This window comes from Oncorhynchus mykiss, chromosome 12 (genome assembly GCF_057628025.1).
Source record: "Oncorhynchus mykiss isolate SJ-2025 chromosome 12, ASM5762802v1, whole genome shotgun sequence".
NCBI lineage: Eukaryota > Metazoa > Chordata > Actinopteri > Salmoniformes > Salmonidae > Oncorhynchus > Oncorhynchus mykiss.
Window position 1 is genome coordinate 14,989,713 of NC_143033.1, and position 19,382 is coordinate 15,009,094.

At 39.9% G+C, this 19,382-nt stretch overlaps 1 protein-coding gene across 4 annotated transcripts; it reads right to left on the reverse strand.

Annotated features, from left to right (window-relative positions):
* Nucleotides 1-914: 914 nt before the first annotated feature.
* On the reverse strand, nucleotides 915-19,189 carry LOC110537014 (spindlin-Z). Of its 4 annotated transcripts, none has more exons than XM_090191775.1 (7): nucleotides 19,057-19,189; nucleotides 12,539-12,680; nucleotides 12,221-12,310; nucleotides 11,494-11,539; nucleotides 8,666-8,928; nucleotides 6,418-6,651; nucleotides 915-4,492 (listed from the first exon to the last, which is right to left on the reverse strand). In XM_090191775.1, the coding sequence occupies exons 3-7, from the start codon at nucleotides 12,273-12,275 to the stop codon at nucleotides 4,293-4,295; spliced, it is 798 nt and encodes a 265-aa protein (XP_090047901.1). In that variant the 5' UTR covers nucleotides 12,276-12,310; nucleotides 12,539-12,680; nucleotides 19,057-19,189; the 3' UTR covers nucleotides 915-4,292. The 4 variants fall into 4 exon arrangements, with proteins under 4 accessions (XP_090047901.1, XP_021478396.1, XP_090047902.1 ...); XM_021622721.3 differs by having other exon boundaries at nucleotides 12,221-12,339; XM_090191776.1 differs by lacking the exon at nucleotides 11,494-11,539.
* Nucleotides 19,190-19,382: the final 193 nt, after the last annotated feature.

The following is a 19,382-nucleotide window of genomic DNA, read 5'->3' on the forward strand; positions in this document are numbered from 1 at the left end:
GTTTGTGTCACTAGGCTATTTACAATAACTCAAATAGGAATAGGCTACAAGAAATAAGCTAAATCCTAAGAATTTACTGTTTGTATTGATCCGTCCATGGCAGAGCCAGCCAGTCTCCGTGCATGTCATGATAATATTCCACCATATCATCACTTGACTTGTCAGAAGATATGAAAACTATTTCGAACTGTGCAGGTGGCTCGCTCTCCTCGACAAGTTCCGTGTAAAAATCGCATAGACTAGGGGTGAAATCTCGACAAGGCGGGCACCAGCCGGGAGAAAAGTATATTCCTACTACTTTATTCCTGAGAGTTTCCTCTGGATCAATAAGATCCCCTTCTTTATTGAGCAGAGTTTTCCCAACAAAAACCTCCACCATGGTCGAATCGAACAGTTCTAGTTATATACAGGTTTAGTTATACAAAAATATTTGGGACAGCCACTAACGACCTTGGCAACTGTAGTCAAAACCAGTTTAAGACGGTTACAGTTGTAGCAGTTACTCGCGGTGAACCGTTACTAACCAAGACGTGAAATCACTCGTAGAAGTGCAAAACGGTCATCATTTTCATTCTTCAATCACTGTATAGAGATAGTTACTATCACCTTACAAACTGTCATAACGAACTGTCGACTGCTGTAGAGCTGGTTACTGTTGGTTGGCTAAAATATACTGCCAGTTTGATTGACATCTCACGTGGTCAATCAGTGTCCTAAATCCTCTATGTAACTATTTAAAGGTACAATCAGTAATATTTACACAATGCAAATAGCCTTATGTCTTTATACCTGCTGAACACTGTGTATGTGACGAATACATTTGATTGAGGGGAGTGATATTCTGTACGAGAAATACCTAAGTCTGGCGTCTTTACAAGCAGAGAAACCATAAGGAAAGAAACCACCACACAACCTCACATTACGTTTTTATTTTCTCAAATGTTATAAGGATACTTACGTAACAATTATAAAAATGACAGATCTAAGTAACATGTTTTTAAATGCGTATACCCCTAAAGCAAATCAAATTAACTCTCTACATTGTTCAGAGTAATAACAAATTACCAGTTCAAATAGAATCCATTGAAGTAGATGCCAACAAACATGAAGAATCAACTATACACTGTATTTTACACGTTAGAAAAGAGCAACAGCATCTAAAAGGGACCATATACAGTAAATCATAGTTTTCAATCTTATTTTAAACTGATTTAAGAGTAACTTTGAGAAATGAAGACCCTTATATTTTCTCTTAAGTGTATATGTACATTGTTTATTCTTCTGATATGTAACTAAGATGTGCCTTTATTCTTCTGATATGTAACTAAGATGTGCCTTTATTCTTCTGATATGTAACTAAGATGTGCCTTTATTCTTCTGATATGTAACTAAGATGTGCTACCTACCTTGCACACCCCATACATACACGCACACACACACATATGTATATATACACACATATATATATATATATACACACATATACATCTCTCTCTCTCTCATATATATATATGCTGTATAAACATCCCCCTACCAATTTTATAGGGCCTTTTTCTTTGAGTTCATGTTTTCCTTGTGGCACTCAAAAGATACATAAAAAATATTTACGGACAACATTGGTATTGTATGTGAAAGATATGATCCCTCAAATGCTGTGTAACACTGGCATCATGTGGCCTTTCTATTGGCCCCTCACACAACCCCAGTGAGTTTCATCCTATAGCAGAGCAGAATCAAAAATGTAATACAAAAAATTACTTTGCTTTTCTTAAGAAATGCAGGGAAATAAGGGAAATAGGGAAATAAAGGGAAATAAAAAAGGGAGCGTCACAACAGGTAACAGAATGAAGATAACCTCATAGAAAAAGTTGACAGATGCATGTGTGTATCTCACACTAACTTCCACTTACAGTTCTACTGTTTCTGCTACTCATGCAAAAATAATGGACTATTTTCATATTCTCTTTTTTAATTTTTTATCCCAAAATGAACCAACATCAAACACAGTGTGAAATGCCAATCCATCAAACACTTTCAATTATTTTCCTGAAGGTGACATCTTGCATAAAACACAAGTCAGTTTGCGGTTTGGAATACAACAGGATACATAAGATACTTGTGTTTATTTTCTCTCAGGTTTTCATTTCTAAAGCTACCATTCAGCCATACAGTCAAAGAAAGAAAAACAGTTATAAAATGTAAAAATAAAAACTAATGGGCTTTATATGTCTCTGCAGGCACTTCAGCTGAAGATGCAGTGGTTTATCTAATCGCAAATCAGTCACAACGGCACATCTGTTCTGTTACTACACAGGCTAATGAAAATATCAGGACTATACTACCTCTTCAGAGACTGGGAATAAACACTGCTAAAGGTCAAGAAGGGCATGGAGAAAGAGTAGTAAGGCAGAGGAGTGTAGAGGAGGGGTTACAGTCACATGAACACTAAATGTTACTACAGTAATTAACAACATCTGTATGTCAGAGGTTCTAGAGTGCTCAGTAGCCCACTGTTTCTCTGACAACCATTGTAACATTCCAAAGGGGCCTACTAGGGGCATCTGTTGAATGTTGTTTTGTCACACACCCACCCACACACAGAGAAAGCCAGAAACCGCTAGCACATTTTAACTACATTATTATAAGCTTTAAATAATGGCGGGAAACAGCTCATCTCAACAAAATATGGCAAATAAAAATCTAATTGAGGCTAGTAACCTTTCCTTGAGTACAATATTACATGCACTCTATAAAGTGGGTGTTGCTTTTAAAGTTTTGAATACTTGTTGTGAATTAACAGTTGTGTGAAGATTTTAGAAACACTATAGTATTGTTGTAGTGGTACTGCTGAATTTAGAACACTTTAGTATTGTTGTAGTGGTACTGCTGAATTTAGAACACTTTTGAGGAGCTGGTTTGAAGTTTTAGTTTCCAAATACGTTGCAGCGCTTTCACCATACTGTCTTAATTTTTTTTAAAGGCATGATAAAACAGTTTACTAAAAGGTTACTATGCCAATTAAACAGAAAGTCTGTTTAACACAAAGACAGAGGTGAAGAAGATGTCTCTAAATAACATATAACAATGAAAGTAAAAAATAAACAAAAATAGAAACTATGCTTGACACCCCCCACCCCCCCAAAAAAAGGTAAACATATGACTACAGGAACGATAATAACAAACATAAGTATTATCTGAATAATTATAATAATTATTGCGGTTATTATGATTGGATCATGAATGATAAGGTTCGAGGGCTTTGGCAAGGCCTAATGAACAAACTCAGTCTCACGACTACAGATTAACGTTCTCACTGGTCAACCATTCTGAATAGTGTTTGTTGAGAATGATCAACATATAATTATTATTAAAAGGCAAAACTTATAAAGACAACTGCGTAAATGTTTTCTGAGTGGATTCTTTGAAATTAGTGCTTAAGATAAAACTGCAAATATCGGCATCAGTATTTAACTATCATTATATATGAACATACATGAAAAAGTTATTGGGAAAAAAACAAAGAAACATTTGAATTAAAACAATGGTCATGTCCCTCACAAAACTTCCAACAAATGCCTTTGCTCACTGCATATGTTGTTGTGTATCTTTTAACATTACAAACAAACAAATATAATCATAGTCAAGGATTGAACAATTCTCTGAGATGGAAACAAACCCAGATAGTAATTAACTTTAAAGGTCGCACTAAATACGCAGTGTTCAAATAACGCCGATATCTTTTTCCCGTCCCTCCCCTTACAAAGGGATCTATGTAACAAATCCTTCAGATCTTTACTCTGATAGGGGATAGCCAGTTGCAGAAACAAATAGTCTTCTCAGCCAATCGAGTGGCCAATAACTCAGTTGCACAGTGACCCCTCTCTCTCTTCTGACTAGATTCTAGAACACTAGATGCTTTAGTAGCAATCCAAAGGCTTCAGTGAAATATCCAATCTAGCTGTCCATCTGTCGCATCTCAAAGAAGCTGTTGCAGGAAACGTTCGAGATATATTTAAGAAAAGTTGGTGGATAAGGTAAGGTTCCATGTGGTGATGATGACCATCGTCTTTCCTGCATCCATCATTAACTCCCCAGACAGACCTCCTGTCCTCTAGGCCCAGAGACCCAGTGCCCTTTTCACACTACCGTGCCGACGTCAGCCAAACTGTACCACCTCTAACATATTTTCGCATAGTCTTTTCAGCTATGGTGGATGTACGTGTAACCAGGCCAGCCCAGTACAGCTCGATTCGGCTCAGTAGTGTGAAAAGGTCAAAGGGTAAAAGGTCGCCTTAGGAGGTCTTGACAAGGTCGTAGACGTAGATGTGGAAGTCGTCGTCGAACTTGATGAAGTAGACTGAGGGTTTGGCATCCACCTGGTGGATAACCATGCCAGTTCGTTTGGAGCCGTCCTCTTTGGCGTACTCCACCTGTTTCCCCACCAGACTGTCCACTACCTCCCCTGGCTCCCGCTCTGCAGGCGGAGTGTCATCTGGGGGAGAAGAAAATACATACGTTCACCAATTCATTCATTTAGCTTTATTTAACCAGGTTAGTCCACTTGAGATCAAATCAACACAGAAACAGGTTCATTGTGGCCTGTCAATGTCAGGTTAAATGAATCCCTAGACTAGCAGAAGAACTGGTGGACCGTTATAGTTTGTTCCCCTTAGGAATAAAGAGGGCTATGTAAATTAAGTTTACCATAACAATGATGATAGCTTTAATCATTAAGGGAGAACATCAAAGAGTAGGCTATGATCATTATTAAGAGAAGCCTCACCATCCGGAGAGAAATGGACCTGCAAACTTCCCACCTGTCCCTAACAGGACCCGTTCATTTCTTTGAAAGTCAATACCATACCCGATTTGGATTCGAGGTGTACCAAATCCGACCCGAAACATGTAAGAGATGAGAGAGGGCCGGGTCCAAGTACAATTGGGTCTGTATCGGACCCAAATGGATCCGAAAGATAAGAAAATGCTGCTTTATTGCCGCGCAGCCAGCAAAATTGTTTTGACTTGTCTGGCAGTGAAGTTTCACACGTAAATTTTTTGTTGTATCTAAAATAATGGATTTGTCTGGTCGACAGCTTGTATTTTCATAATGGCATCACTATAGGTAGATGGAGAATGTTATGAGGTTCTCTGAAATGTTTTCTTTATTTCCGTTGAAGGAGAATATTTTAATGTGATGTTAGCCTGTCAGTCTGAGAGCAGCACATAATTCTACCTAATATTCTGTATTATTTTATTGTGTGCACTGTGCAACATCAACATTTTGCCTATTTAAATGATTTGATAAAAATGTACTTAGACTCAAAGGTTTGACCAGCAGCAAGCTTCAAATTAAAAAAACAATTTTGAATAGGCTACGGAAAGATGGAGGCTATACAATCGAGTCTCTAATCTGCATTTCCAGATGATTTTCACATTGGGATTAGGTATTTTATTAGGATCCCCATTAGCTGTTGCATAAGCAGCAGCTACTCTTCCTGGGGTACAACTGTTAAGTATTTTAAAAATGTGCACATTGGGATTAGATCTACACTGCTTAGAATTTTATACATTTTCAGAATTTGGTTTTCGGTCTACACTACTAAGTATTTTAAACATTTTCATACTGGGATTTGGTCTACACTACTTAGTATTTTATACATTTTCACATTGAGATTTGGTCTACACTACTTAATATTTTATACATTTTCACATTGGGATTTGGTCTACACTACTTAGTATTTTATACATTTTCACATTGGGATTTGGTCTACACTACTTAGTATTTTATACATTTTCACATTGGGATTTGGTCTACACTACTTAGTATTTTATACATTTTCACATTGGGATTTGGTCTACACTACTTAGTATTTTATACATTTTCACATTGGGATTTGGTCTACACTACTTAGTATTTTATACATTTTCACATTGGGATTTGGTCTACACTACTTAGTATTTTATACATTTTCACATTGGGATTTGGTCTACACTACTTAATATTTTATACATTTTCACATTGGGATTTGGTCTACACTACTTAGTATTTTATACATTTTCACATTGGGATTTGATCTACACTACTTAGTATTTTATACATTTTCACATTGGGATTTGGTCTACACTACTTAGTATTTTATACATTTTCACATTGGGATTTGGTCTACACTACTTTGTATTTTATACATTTTCACATTGGGATTTGGTCTACACTACTTTGTATTTTATACATTTTCACATTGGGATTTGGTCTACACTATTTAGTATTTTGTTATAAGAACACTATAGTTGGATGGAGAGATCTGTTTACCTCTCAGATTTTAGTATTACCATACCTGCATAACATATTATAAGCTTCGTAATAAGACAGAGAGTCTCACACATGCTGTCGGCTTTAACCAAATTTTCACTACTCACTGGAGTCAGGCATGATCCTCAGGTCTCCCTCCTTGTAGTCGTCTAGGAGCTGGTACATGTACAGAACGGGGTCTTTCTCGTAGGTGATGAAGAACCAGGTGTTCATGATGGGGGCTCGGGCCAGAACCATGCCCCTCCACTCGTCTTTAGTCCCGTCCTCCGTCTCAAACATATGCTCTACAGCCTTCCCTATCATCGTGTCGGCCAGGTTGACGTCGCTGGCGCGCGTGGAGGCTGTAACAGGTCAACAAAAGTATGGGACAGGGATGATTGGTAATGAAGCCAACAAGCACTTCAATTACAATTCATATTTTTCTTATTTTCAATGACAGCCTAGGAACAGTGGGTTAACTGCCTGTTCAGCTCGGGGGTTTGAACTTGCAACCTTCCGGTTACTAGTCCAACGCTCTAACCACTAGGCTACCCTGCCGCCCCATTTCTAGCTCGGACAAATCTTAGAGACATTCACCTATGAACATAGAAGACCATTAGAGCACAAAAATAAGCTTGTCTATGATAGTGGTTTATCCACATTGTGTGATCACTAGTCAGTAAATCAATATGTTGAGATAACAATGTTGACACTATATATACACATTTGGAAAGAATTCAGAGCCCTTGATTTTTCCACATTTTGTTAAGTTACAGCCTTATTCTAAAATTGATGAAAATATATTTTTTCATCAATCTACACACAATAACCCAAAATGAGAAAGTGTAAAAAAAATAACTTATTTACATAAGTATTCAGAACCTTTGCTATGAGGCACGAACATGAGCTCAGGTGCATCCTGTTTCCATTGATCATCCCTGAGATGTTTCTACAACTGGATTGGAGTACACCTGTAGTAAATTCAATTGATTAGACATGATTTGGAAAGGCACACACCTTTCTATATAAAGGTACCACAGTTGACAGTGCACGTTAAAGCAAAAACCAAGCCATGAGGTCGAAGGAATTGTCTGTAGAGCTCCGAGACATGACTGTGTCGAGGTACAGATCTGGGGAAGGGTACCAAAAACATTTCTGCAGAGTTGAATGACCCCAAGAACACAGTGACCTCAATCATTCTGAAATGGAAGAAGTTTGGAACCATCAATATTCTTCCTAGAGCTGGCCACCTGGCCAAACTTTGCAATCAGGGGAGAAGGGCCTTGGTCAGGGAGGTGACCAAAAACCTAATTGTCATTCTGACAGAGCTACAGAGTTCCTCTGTGGAGATGGGATAACCTTCCAGAAGGACAACCATCTCCGCAGCACTACACCAATCAGGCCTTTATGGTAGAGTGGCCAGACGAAAGCCACTCCTCAGTAAAATGCACATGACAGTCCGCTTGGAGTTTGCCAAAAGGCACTTAAAGGACTCTCAGACAAGATTCTCTGGTCTGATGAAACCAAGATTGGTTTAATTTGATCTGAATGCCAAGCGTCACATATGGAGGAAACCTGGCACAATCGCTACGGTGAAGCATGGTGGTGGCAGCATCATGCTGTGTAGATGTTTTTCAGCGCCAGGGACTGGGAGATTAGTCAGGATCGAGGGAAAGATGAACGGAGTAAAGTACAGAGAGACCCTTGATGAAAACCTGCCCCAGAGCGCTCAGGACTTAAAACTAGGGCGAAGGTTCACCTTCCAACAGGACAACGACCCTAAGTATACAGCCAAGACAACGACCCTAAGTATACAGCCAAGACAACGCAGGAGTGGTTTCGGGACAAGTCTCTGAATGTCCTTGAGTGGCCCTGCCAGAGCCCAGAGAGACCTGAAAAAGCTGTGCAGCGACGCTCCCCATCCAACCCGAGAGAGCTTCATAGGTTCTGCAGAGAAGAATGGGTGAAACTCCCAAAATACAGGTGTGCCAAGCTTGTAACATCATACCCAAGAAGACTCAAATCTAATTTTATTGGTCACATACACATGGTTAGCAGATGTTAATGCGAGTGTAGCAAAATGCTTGAGGCTCGGGGCTGTAATCGCTGCCAAAGGAGCTTCAACAAAGTTCAACAAAGTACTAAAGGGTCTGAATACTTATGTAAATGTCATATTTCAAATGTATTTTTTGTTTTTTTTACAAATTTGCTAAAATATCTAAAAACCTGTTTTTGCTTTGTCATCATGGGGTATTGTGTGTAGATTGATGAGAGAAAAACGTAATCAATTTTAGAAAAAGGCTGTAATTATACAAAATGTGGAAAAAGTCAAAGGGTCTGAATACTGTCCGAATGCACAATAGACCAAGTCCAAACCTTGACGGTCAGGGAGCACCTCAAGTCCCTGCACCCTCTCATCTTTATGTAGCTCCAGGCCGTAGACACAGTCAAAGCCGTCGTACTTGATGAGGTAAAGCGAGGGGTTGACGGGCACCTGGTCCAGCACCATGCCTTTCCACAGCGACTGAGACGCAGTGCTCCCCTCCTTCCAGATGTGCTGGATTCGACAGCCCACCATGTTCCGGCGGGGCGCAGACGACGACACCACCTTGTTGGGGCCCATGCTGTTCTTGTGTTTCCTGTACATTTCAGATTTCAGCCAATGAGAAGAGAGGGATTGGGGAAACAAATATCCACATAGCCAATGAAAAGAAGAGGGAAAACCTTTGATAACTGGCTGTCAGTCCTTCACAGTACATTAGCTTCTAGATAAGTCTGGTATTTTTTTTTTATATTTTTTTTATTTTACCTTTATTTAACCAGGCAAGTCAGTTAAGAACAAATTCTTATTTTCAATGACGGCCTGGGAACAGTGGGTTAACTGCCTGTTCAGGGGCAGAACGACAGATTTGTACCTTGTCAGCTCGGAGGTTTGAACTCGCAACCTTCCGGTTACTAGTCCAACACTCTAACCCTGCCGCCCGTATTACAGTATATCAAATAGGATACAATTTTCAAATAATGAAATACACAATATAAACAAAAGTATGTGGACACTCCTTCAAATTAGTGGATTTGACTATTTCAGGCACACCCGTTGCTGTATAAAATCGAGCACAGACATGCAATATCCATAGGAAAAACATTGGCAGTAGAATGGCCTAACTGAAGAGCTCAGTGACTTTCAACGTGGCACCGTCATAGGATACCACCTTTCCAACAAGTCAGTTCAACAAATTTCTTCCCCGCTAGAGCTGCCCTGGTCAACTGTAAGTGCTGTTATTGTGAAGTGGAAATGTCTAGGAGCAACAACGGCTTAGCCGCGAAGTGGTAGGCCACACAAGCTCACAGAAGAGGACCACTGAATGCTGAAGCACGTAGCGCATAAAAAAGGTATGTCCTCGGTTGCAACACTCACTACCGAGTTCCAAACTGCCTCTGGAAGCAACATCAGCACAAGAACTGTTTGTCTGGAGCTTCATGAAATGGGTTTCCATGGCCAAGCAGCCGCATACAAGCCTAAGATCACCATGCGCAATGTCAAGCATCAGCTGGAGTGGTATAAAGCTTGCCGGAATTGGACTCTGGAGCAGTGGAAACGTGTTCTCTGGAGTGATAAATCATGCTTCACCATCTGGTAGTCTGACGGACAAATCTGGGTTTGGAGAATGCCAGGAGAATGCTACCTGCATGAATGTGTAGCCGATGTGAAATGGCTAGCTTGTTAGCGGTGGTGCGCAATAGTGGCGTTTCAATCAGTATCGTCACTTGCTCTGAGACCTTGAAGTAGTGGTTCCCCTTGCTCTGCAAGAGCCGCGGCTTTTGTGGAGTGATGGGTAACGATGCTTCGAGGGTGACTGTTGATGTGTGCAGAGCGTCCCTGGTTCGCGCCCAGGTCGGGACGAGGGGACGGGCGTAAAGTCTATACTGTTACATTGATGCTGTTGACCCGGATCACTGGTTGCTGCGAAAAGAGGAGGAGGTCAAAAGAGGGGTGAGTGTAGCCGATGTGAAATGGCTAGCTAGTTAGCGATGGTGCGCGTTAGTGGCGTTTCAATCGGTGACGTCACTTGCTCTGAGACCTTGAAGTAGTGGTTCCCCTTGCTCTGCAAGAGCCGCGGCTTTTGTGGACCGATAGGTAACGATGCTTCGAGGGTGACTTGACGTGTGCAGAGCGTCCCTGGTTCGCGTCCAGGTCGGGGCGAGGGGACGGACGTAAAGTCTATACTGTTACAAATGCATATTGCCAACTGTAAAGTTTGGTGGAGGAGAAATATTAGTCTTGGTCTAGGCCCCTTAGAGTTCTAACGAAGGAAAATATTAACGCTACAGCATACAATGACTTCTAGACGATTCTGTGCTTCCAACTTAGTGGCAACAGTTTGGGGAAGCCCCTTTCCTGATTCAGCATGACAATGCTCCTGTGCATAAAGTGATGTCCATACAGAAATGGTTTGTCGAGATCGGTGTGGAAGAACTTGACTGGCCTGCACAGGGCCCTGACCTCAACCCCATCGAACACCTTTGGGATGAATTGGAATGCCGACTGCGAACCTGGCCTAATCGCCCAACATCAGTGCCCAACCTCACTAATGCTTTTGTGGCTGAATGGAAGCAAGTCGCCGCAGCAATGTTCCAACATCTAGTGGAAAGACTTCCCAGAAGAGTAGAGGCTGTTATAGCAGCAAAGGGGGTACCAACTCCATATTAATGCCCATGACTTTGGAATGAGATGTTCAACAAGCATGTGTCCGCATACCTTTGGTCATGTGGTGTATGTAGGCCATTCCTTTCCTTGACCTGTTTACAGGAGTCCTTTAAATATTGTATTCTTTCAAGTGTGAATATAGCCCTGACCATGGTAGTGTCCCTACACAGCTGATACTAACCCTGACCATGGTAGAGTCCCTACACAGCTGCTACTAACCCTGTATTAACTTCAGCAGGCCACTTAAGACCAGTATCTGATATCAGGTATTCAGCATGGCACTACTAGACTTAATCATTGACTTATCTTAGCAAGCACAACTGATGTTCTCTACCTTGGACAAACTAAGCAGACAACAGATGGTTTTAGCCTAGCCTGAAACCAGCTTTAATGCAATACTACTACACAATATGTATACATTGAGAACAGTTGAATGCCTACATTGGCACAATCACAAAGGTAAGGTAAGTACAGTGCATAAGGATTCCTGGCTTACTTGTGGGAGTCCTTTTTCTTCATGTTTGAAGAAACACCTGTGTGTCCTTAGATAAAAATAAAAAACATCACAAAAAAAACATCAAACGTTCTTCTAGTGCAAATGACTGCAGTGAATGTACTCTTATCAGTAGGCTAAATGTACCGGATTATATGTGTCACCTGAAGATAACAAGATCAACAACAAAGGCTGTGTCCCCCAAATGGCAGCCTATTCCCTATAGGCCAATTAGAGCACTATGTTTGACCAGAGCCTCTAAAGGCCCTGGTCCAAAGAAGTGCACTATAAAAGGAAACAAAAGTTGTGCACTATAAAGGGAATAGGTGTCCTCCAGGTGTTTCCAACATCACCAGGCAAGCTCTATCCTGGAACCAGCAAGCCAAAAGGAAAAGAGGACGCCCTCACCAAGAGAATCGGCACGGGGTTGAACGAGCTAGAGAGGATCGTCGATGGCCTATGAGCCCAAAGGAGCGATGGGACTAATTAAGTAAGCAAGTGAGTAATAAAGGAAAAAGGGTGCCATTTGGGACGCCGACAACATCTATAAAGAGCGCAAATGGGATTTGTAGCACAAATGCTCAAATGTCAGCATGTGGAAACAGTGCCAGGGAAACTAAACCAAAGCATGGATTGCTGTCATACATAGTCCATAGACTGCTTACAGGGTACGTAAACCAATATGTAATTTTCAAATGTAGGTGTACTATCAATTTAAAGCCAAACTAACCTGCATCGGCTCTGGATCTCTGGCCGGGCGCACTCTTCCCGAATGGGGTCTTCATTCATCAGGGTATAGTGGAGCAGTCTAGCTGCCAGACTAGGGTGAAAATATCTATGGTACCAGGTCTGGGGTGTAAAAATGCCAACGTAATGAAAACATTAATGATTTATGTTATAGCCCAGAGAGATGGACGATAGCCAGGGAATACATCTGAATAGAAGAGTCCAGTCAGAGGAAGGTAACAAGTCAGAAAGTGAAAATCTATATATGGCAACCAATTCAGAAAATGGAAACAGGCAGGGAGGGGAAAAAGAAAGTGTCTACCCAGTGCAGGCAGATAACGGGGATAAGGACGGATTATCTTTGATATCCAATCCAGATTGTCCACGGTTGGTTGAGGACTGACTTCGGGGCAGGCTAATGTTTCTGTTCAGGGATGATGATCACATCAGGACTCTGGGTAGACCTGCAAACCAAAAGAAATGCTGATATACATGTGAAGATATTCAGTCACTTTAATGTCGAATTTTGCACTTAGTCTAAAAAAAATCGGAAAGCTTTGTGTTTGTTTACCTAGCCTATTTCAAACCAAAGCAGGCTCCCCAAACATTTGGGCTAAAACATCAAGATGGAAAAAATTATAAAGGAACCCCTTCCATCCCACTTGTGTGGAAATGTCAGGATTAAACTAGTCCTGTCCTGTCAGTTCTACTCATAGAATTAGAATGATTCATGAATCAGTCATGAAACATTAAATCATGAATAGAGTCGATTCATGAATAATTCTAATTCTATGCTAGACCACTATAACAGCTGGTACCTTCTCTGCACTGCAGACTAGGCCTATATACAACAACCCATTCATATGTTGCAGTCTTGTTTTAGGCCAACATGAGTATCAAATCAGCAGCGTGACTATCCGGACTGATTCCTGTAAAACCGCTCACAACACAAGCCTTTTCACAAACCACCAGATCAATAATGCCACATCTGCCATCTGTTTATAGTGGACACTGAGGGCTGTTATACTTACTCTTGGACTAAAAAGCATGATCAATGGAGGATCTCCATCTAAAAGCGTTATTTTTTTGTCTAAGAAATTGATTAGGTCTACAGTATGTTTAATCTGTAGCAGGAACAGCAACATCTAGAGGTCAGAACCTGGTAATATCAGGATGTAGGATGGGACATAAACCTAACAGCAAACAATTTGGGAACAATCTGAGTGTCGAAGTCCTCTTTCTTCTGCTTTTTGAGGTGGAACGACCCAGTAGCCAAGCTGATCTTTCTTGTTCCTCCACATTTTTTAAATGAAAGACAAAAAATGTGTGGCATTTATGGCAGTTGGGCATGTTGAGCCTGCTCTGCGAATGTTTTTACTGACAATAACCAAAATACAAAGAACTCAAGTACTGATCTTTCTGGTTCCTCTCCTATGCTGGGTGAAATGCAGGCAATACGTACAAGTGCCTTCAGAACATATTCATACCCCTTGACTTATTCCACATTTTGTTGTGTTACAGCTTGAATTCTAAATGGTTTAAATATATTTTTTCTCACCCATCAACACACAATACATAATGACAAAGTGAAAGCATGTTTTTAGAAATTGTATGCATTGAAAAATGAAACACAGAAATATCTCACTCCAAAGAGTCAATACTTTGTAGAATCACCTTTGGCAGTGATTACAGCTGTTAGTCTTTCTGGGTAAGTCTCTAAGAGCTTTCCACACCTGGATTGTGCAACAATTGCCCATTATTCAATTCAAAATTCTTCAAACTCTGCCAAATTGGATGTTGATCATTGCTAGACAACCATTATCAGGTCTTGCCATTGATTGTCAAGTATATTTAAGTCAAAACTGTAACTCTGACACTCAGGAACATTCACTGTCTTATTGGTAAGCAACTCCAGTGTTCATTTCATGCTGAAAGGTGAATCCCTCTTCAGGGGTCTGGTGGAAAACAGACTGAACCAGATTTTCTTCTAGGATTTTGCCTGTGCTAAGCTCCAATTCATGTATTTTTTATCCTGAAATACTACCCAGTACTTAATGACTACATGCATACCCATAACATGATGCAGCCACCACTATGCTTGAAAATATGGAGAGTGGTACTCGGTAATGTGTTGTATTTGGATTTGCCCAAATCATAACACTTTGTATTCAGGACATCAAGTTAATGGCATTGCTACATGTTTTTGCAGTATTACTTTAGTAACTTGTTGCAAGCAGTATGATGTTGTCTTTGCCTAACAATGTTTGTACCATGTTCGTGCTGCTTCCATGTGTCGCTACCGTGTTATTGTCATGTGTTGCTACCATGTTATTGTCATGTTGTGTTGCTACCATGTTGTGATGTCATGTTAGGACTCTCTTTATGTAGTGTTGTGGTGTCTCACGTCGTGACGTGTGCTTTGTCCTATTTTTTATGATCTCAGTCCCCATCCCTGCAGGAGGCCTTTTGCCTTTTGGTAGGGGATCAATGTAAATAAGAATTTGTTCTAAATGGACTTGCCTAGTAAAATAAAGGTTTAAATAATATTCTATATATATATATATATATATATATATATATATATATATATATATATATATATAGTAAAAATAAGTAGGTGTTCTAAAACTTTTGACCGGTAGTGTGTGTGTGTGTGTATATATATATATATATATATATACACACACACACACACACACACACACACACATATACACTCACTACCGGTCAAAAGTTTTAGAACACCTACTTATTTCTACTATTTTCTACATTGTAGAATAATAGTGAAGACATTAAAACTATGATATAACACATATGGAATCATGTAGTAACCAAAAAAGTGTTAAACAAAGTCTAAATATATTCTATATTTGAGATTCTTCAAATAGGCACTCTTTGCCTTGATGACAGCTTTGCACACTATTGGCATTCTCTCAAGCAGCTTCACCTGGAATGCTTTTCCAACAGTCTTGAAGGAGTTCCCACATATGCTGAACACTTGTTGGCTGCTTTTCCTTCACTCTGACTCATCCCAAACCATCTCAATTTAGTTGAGGTCAGGGGATTGTGGTGCCAGGTCATCTGATGCAGCACTCATCACTCTGCTTGGTAAAATAGCTCCTACACAGCCTAGAGGTGTGTTCGGTCATTGTCTTGTTGAAAAACAAATGATAGTCCCACTAAACCCAAACCAGGCGTCCCATTGCAGAATGCTGGTTAAGTATGCCTTGAATTCTAAATAAAATCACAAACTGCGTCACCAGCAAAGCACCCCCACACCATCACACCTCCTCCTCCATGTTTCATGGTGGGAAATTCACATGCAGAGATAATCCGTTCACCCACACCACGTCTGATAAGATACGGCGGTTGGAATCCAGACCAAAGGACACATTTCCACCGGTCTAATGTCCATTGCTCGTGTTTCTTGGCCCAAGCAAGTCGCTTATTATTATTGGTGTTCTTTAGTAGTGGTTCCTTTCCAGCAATTCAACCATGAAGGCTTGATTCACAGTCTCCTCTAAAGTTGATGTTGAGATGTGTCTTACTTGAACTCTGTGAAGCATTTATTTGGACTGCAATTTCTGAGGCGGGTAACTCCAATGAACTTATCCTCTGCAGCAGAGGTAACTCTGGGTCTTCCATTCCTGTGTCAGTCCTCATTCCTGTGGCGGTTTCATCATTTAGCGCTTGATGGTTTTTGCGACTGCACTTGAAGAAACTTTCAAAGTTCTTGACATTTTTCGTATTGACTGACCTTCATGTCTTAAAGTAATGATGCTGTAATTTCTCTTTGCTTACTTGAGCTGTTCTTGCCATAATATGGACTTTTACCAAATAGGGCTATCTTCTGTATACCCCACCTACCGTGTCACAACAAAACTGATTGGCTCAAACACATTAAGAAGGAAAGACATTCCACAAATTAACTTTTAAGAAGGCACACCTGATAATTGAAACGCATTCCAGGAGACTACCTAATGAAGCTGGTTGAGGGAATGACAAGAGTGTGCAAAGCTGTCATCAAGGCAAAGGGTGGCTACTTGAACAATCTCAAATACAAAGTATATTTAGATTTGTTTAACACTTTTTTGGTTACTACATGATTCCATGTGCTATTTCATTGATTTTATGTCTTCACTATTATTCTATAATGTAGAAAACAGTAAAAATAAAAAATGTACCTTGAATGAGTAGGTGTTCTAAAGCTTTTGGCCAGTAGTGTGTGTGTGTGTGTGTATGTATATATATATATATATATATATATATATATATATATATATATATATATATAAATAAATAAATACAGGCTTCCTTCAGGTTCCCCTCAGTCATTTAGGTTAGTATTGTGGAGTAACTACAATGTTGTTGATCCATCCTCAGTTCTCTTGATCACAGCCATTTAACGCCAACTATTTTAAAGTCCACATTGCCCTCATGGTGAAATCCCTGAGCAGTTTTCTTCCTCTCCAGCAACTTAGTTAGGAAGGATGCCTTAGTGTATTGAAACACCATCCAAAGTGTAATTAATAACTTCACCATACTCAAAGGGATATTCAATGTCTGTTTCTTTTTTTACCCATCTACCAATAGGTGACCTTCTTTGTGAGGCATTGGAAAATCTTCCTGGTCTTTGTGGTTGAATCTGTGATTGAAATTCACTGCTCGACTGAGGTACCAGATAATTGTATGTGTGGGGTAGAGATGAGGTAGTCATTCAAAATTCATGTTAAACACTATTATTGCATGATGTGACTTGTTAAGCACATTTTTACTCCTGAATGTATTTAGGCTTGCCATAACAAAGGGGTTGAATACTTACTGACTCAAGACATTTCAGCTTTTCATTTAAAAAAAAAAATTAATTAGTAAAAACATATAAAAACATAATTCCACTTTGACATTATTGTGTGTAGGCCAGTGACGAAAAAAAATCTATATTTAATCCATTTTAAATTCAGGCTGTTAACAACATTTTGAAAAAGTTAAGGGGTGTGAGGACTTTCTGAAGGCACTGTATATGTAATCTCCGGGCAACCAAAAAAAGACTCCCGACTTGCCCAACAGCAACTGACTTTCAGACCTTAACTTCATCCCTGAGTAGTTTCGAAAACCTGACCCAAGGCAACAGTGAATTTAAGTTTCAATCACGTAAAACCACATTGTCATAATTCATGTTTGATTAGACTAAGGCAGAATGAATGGCCTCATGCCAACTGTCATCCATTTGTGCAGATATTTTCCAAACACGGAATGGATTAGCCTAATCAACTTGTAATGCGTCTACTTCAGGGGGTCTTCAATCTTTTCTTGCCCAGGGACCTCCACCCAGGCAAACCAGCGAACCCGATTATGTTAGCAAAAAATGTTTTGTACATCTTGTCTTATCATCGGGTGAATGGCAAGGAGTAGTAATCGACTTTTTAAAATTAATAGATGTTAGATCGTTTTTTAAATGTATTATGTTACACATTATTATCGGAAGAAGTGTAAACTCTAACATAGCCCATAAGATAGAAAGGTAACTCCAAACACATTTTCACTAATAGCGCAGCTGTTCAGATGGTTAAACAAAAGGTTTGCCATGTTTTGGTCAAGAAATCTTACTTTCCGCAGCCGATACTCGCGGGTGCTTTTTCAAAGTCTATGTCAGATACTCCAGTGAGTGTAATTGACTCCATTGAGTGTAATTTGCTCAATATTAGGAGTTGAGAAATAAAGTTGACATCATAAAAACATGTGTATGCCCCTCTTCTCTACTGTAGGTATGCAATTCAAAATTAGTTTATTCTGTTGTTGCTAGTGATATTCAAATATATATATATATATATATATATATATATATATATATATATATATATATATATATCATTATTTTTTGAATATTTTCGCTGACCCCCCCCCCCCCCCCCCCTCCTTTGTAAATGCTCAACAGACTGGCATCAAATATAGGACACAAATGAACACATATGATAAATAGCTGTCAGAGTCCCCGCCCCACCTCACTTGACACTGAATTAATAGTCTGTCGGGCAGATGAGTTGATCGTGATTCATGACATTGTGCAGTCAATGTGACCTTTGCTTTGGTTGCTAGATAGGAAGCTTGGGACTGTGTCCACAGACTGAGGAACTCTGCACAATGCCGCAAGATCATTTAACAGTTGTTAGGTTGGACAGATTATGTTACAACAAACGGAAATCCTTGGTAGCTAGCTAGTTACATTGAAGTACAAAAAGTTACCACCGTTTATAAGCTAGTAAGTATCAGTTTAGTTAGCTATGTAAAGACAATTATTTGTTGTATTGCACATTTGGCATACAACACTGTTTTCAACTTGTCTTTGGCTGGGCAATCTAACGTTAGTCTTTGAAGCAGTCTAGCCAAATCTGTTGGTGAAACAGATTTTCCTTTACATTAGCTAGCTGGCTAACAAACAAACCAAACTAACTAACTAGATAGCTACCTAGCTAGTTAACTTCGTAACCAGTTCTTCTGAATCAAGTGATTGCTTCATCGATTGAAGACATCACAACACAATGTCTTGCAATGTAAGATAAATGCCGTCTGCAACCAGCACCGTACATGAGCTACACTAGTGGTCAGTGTCAGCCATATTTACTATCCCCGCAGAGAAACGGTGCAGTCGAACCAACAGGGACCATACTCTGGCTGACAAGAAACACATTTTCAAATGAGGACAAATGCCCCAAACCAGTCTCCTTTCCACTCCAGTTTTGAAGAGTCATGTTACGCGCTCGCATAGAGACCCTTTGAATTAATGTTTGTGGCTGGTTTCCTGTGTGTGAGAATAGCTGTTTGTGTTTCGGAATATCTTACCCGCTTTATTGTGAAATTATAGCAAGATATTTTCCTATCCCGCTTTCTCCCCTGTGCCTCAGTCAGTATCCGTTTGATGGCAACCCTGATTACTGCCAAAAACCATCCCCTCCCCTTCCTCTGCCAAAAAGTGTTACAGCACGATACATAATTGGTGCAATAAATTCTGTCTTCCTGCAAAATAGTGAGTCATTTTGCTTTTCCCGAACCGACAGCTCTGCGCCTGCGCATTTGTTTGACTGCGACACAGAATTAAGAATTATAATACTTTATTCATTTAATAGGATCTCTATGCTGCGACAGGGCTGGTAACAATTGGAGGACAA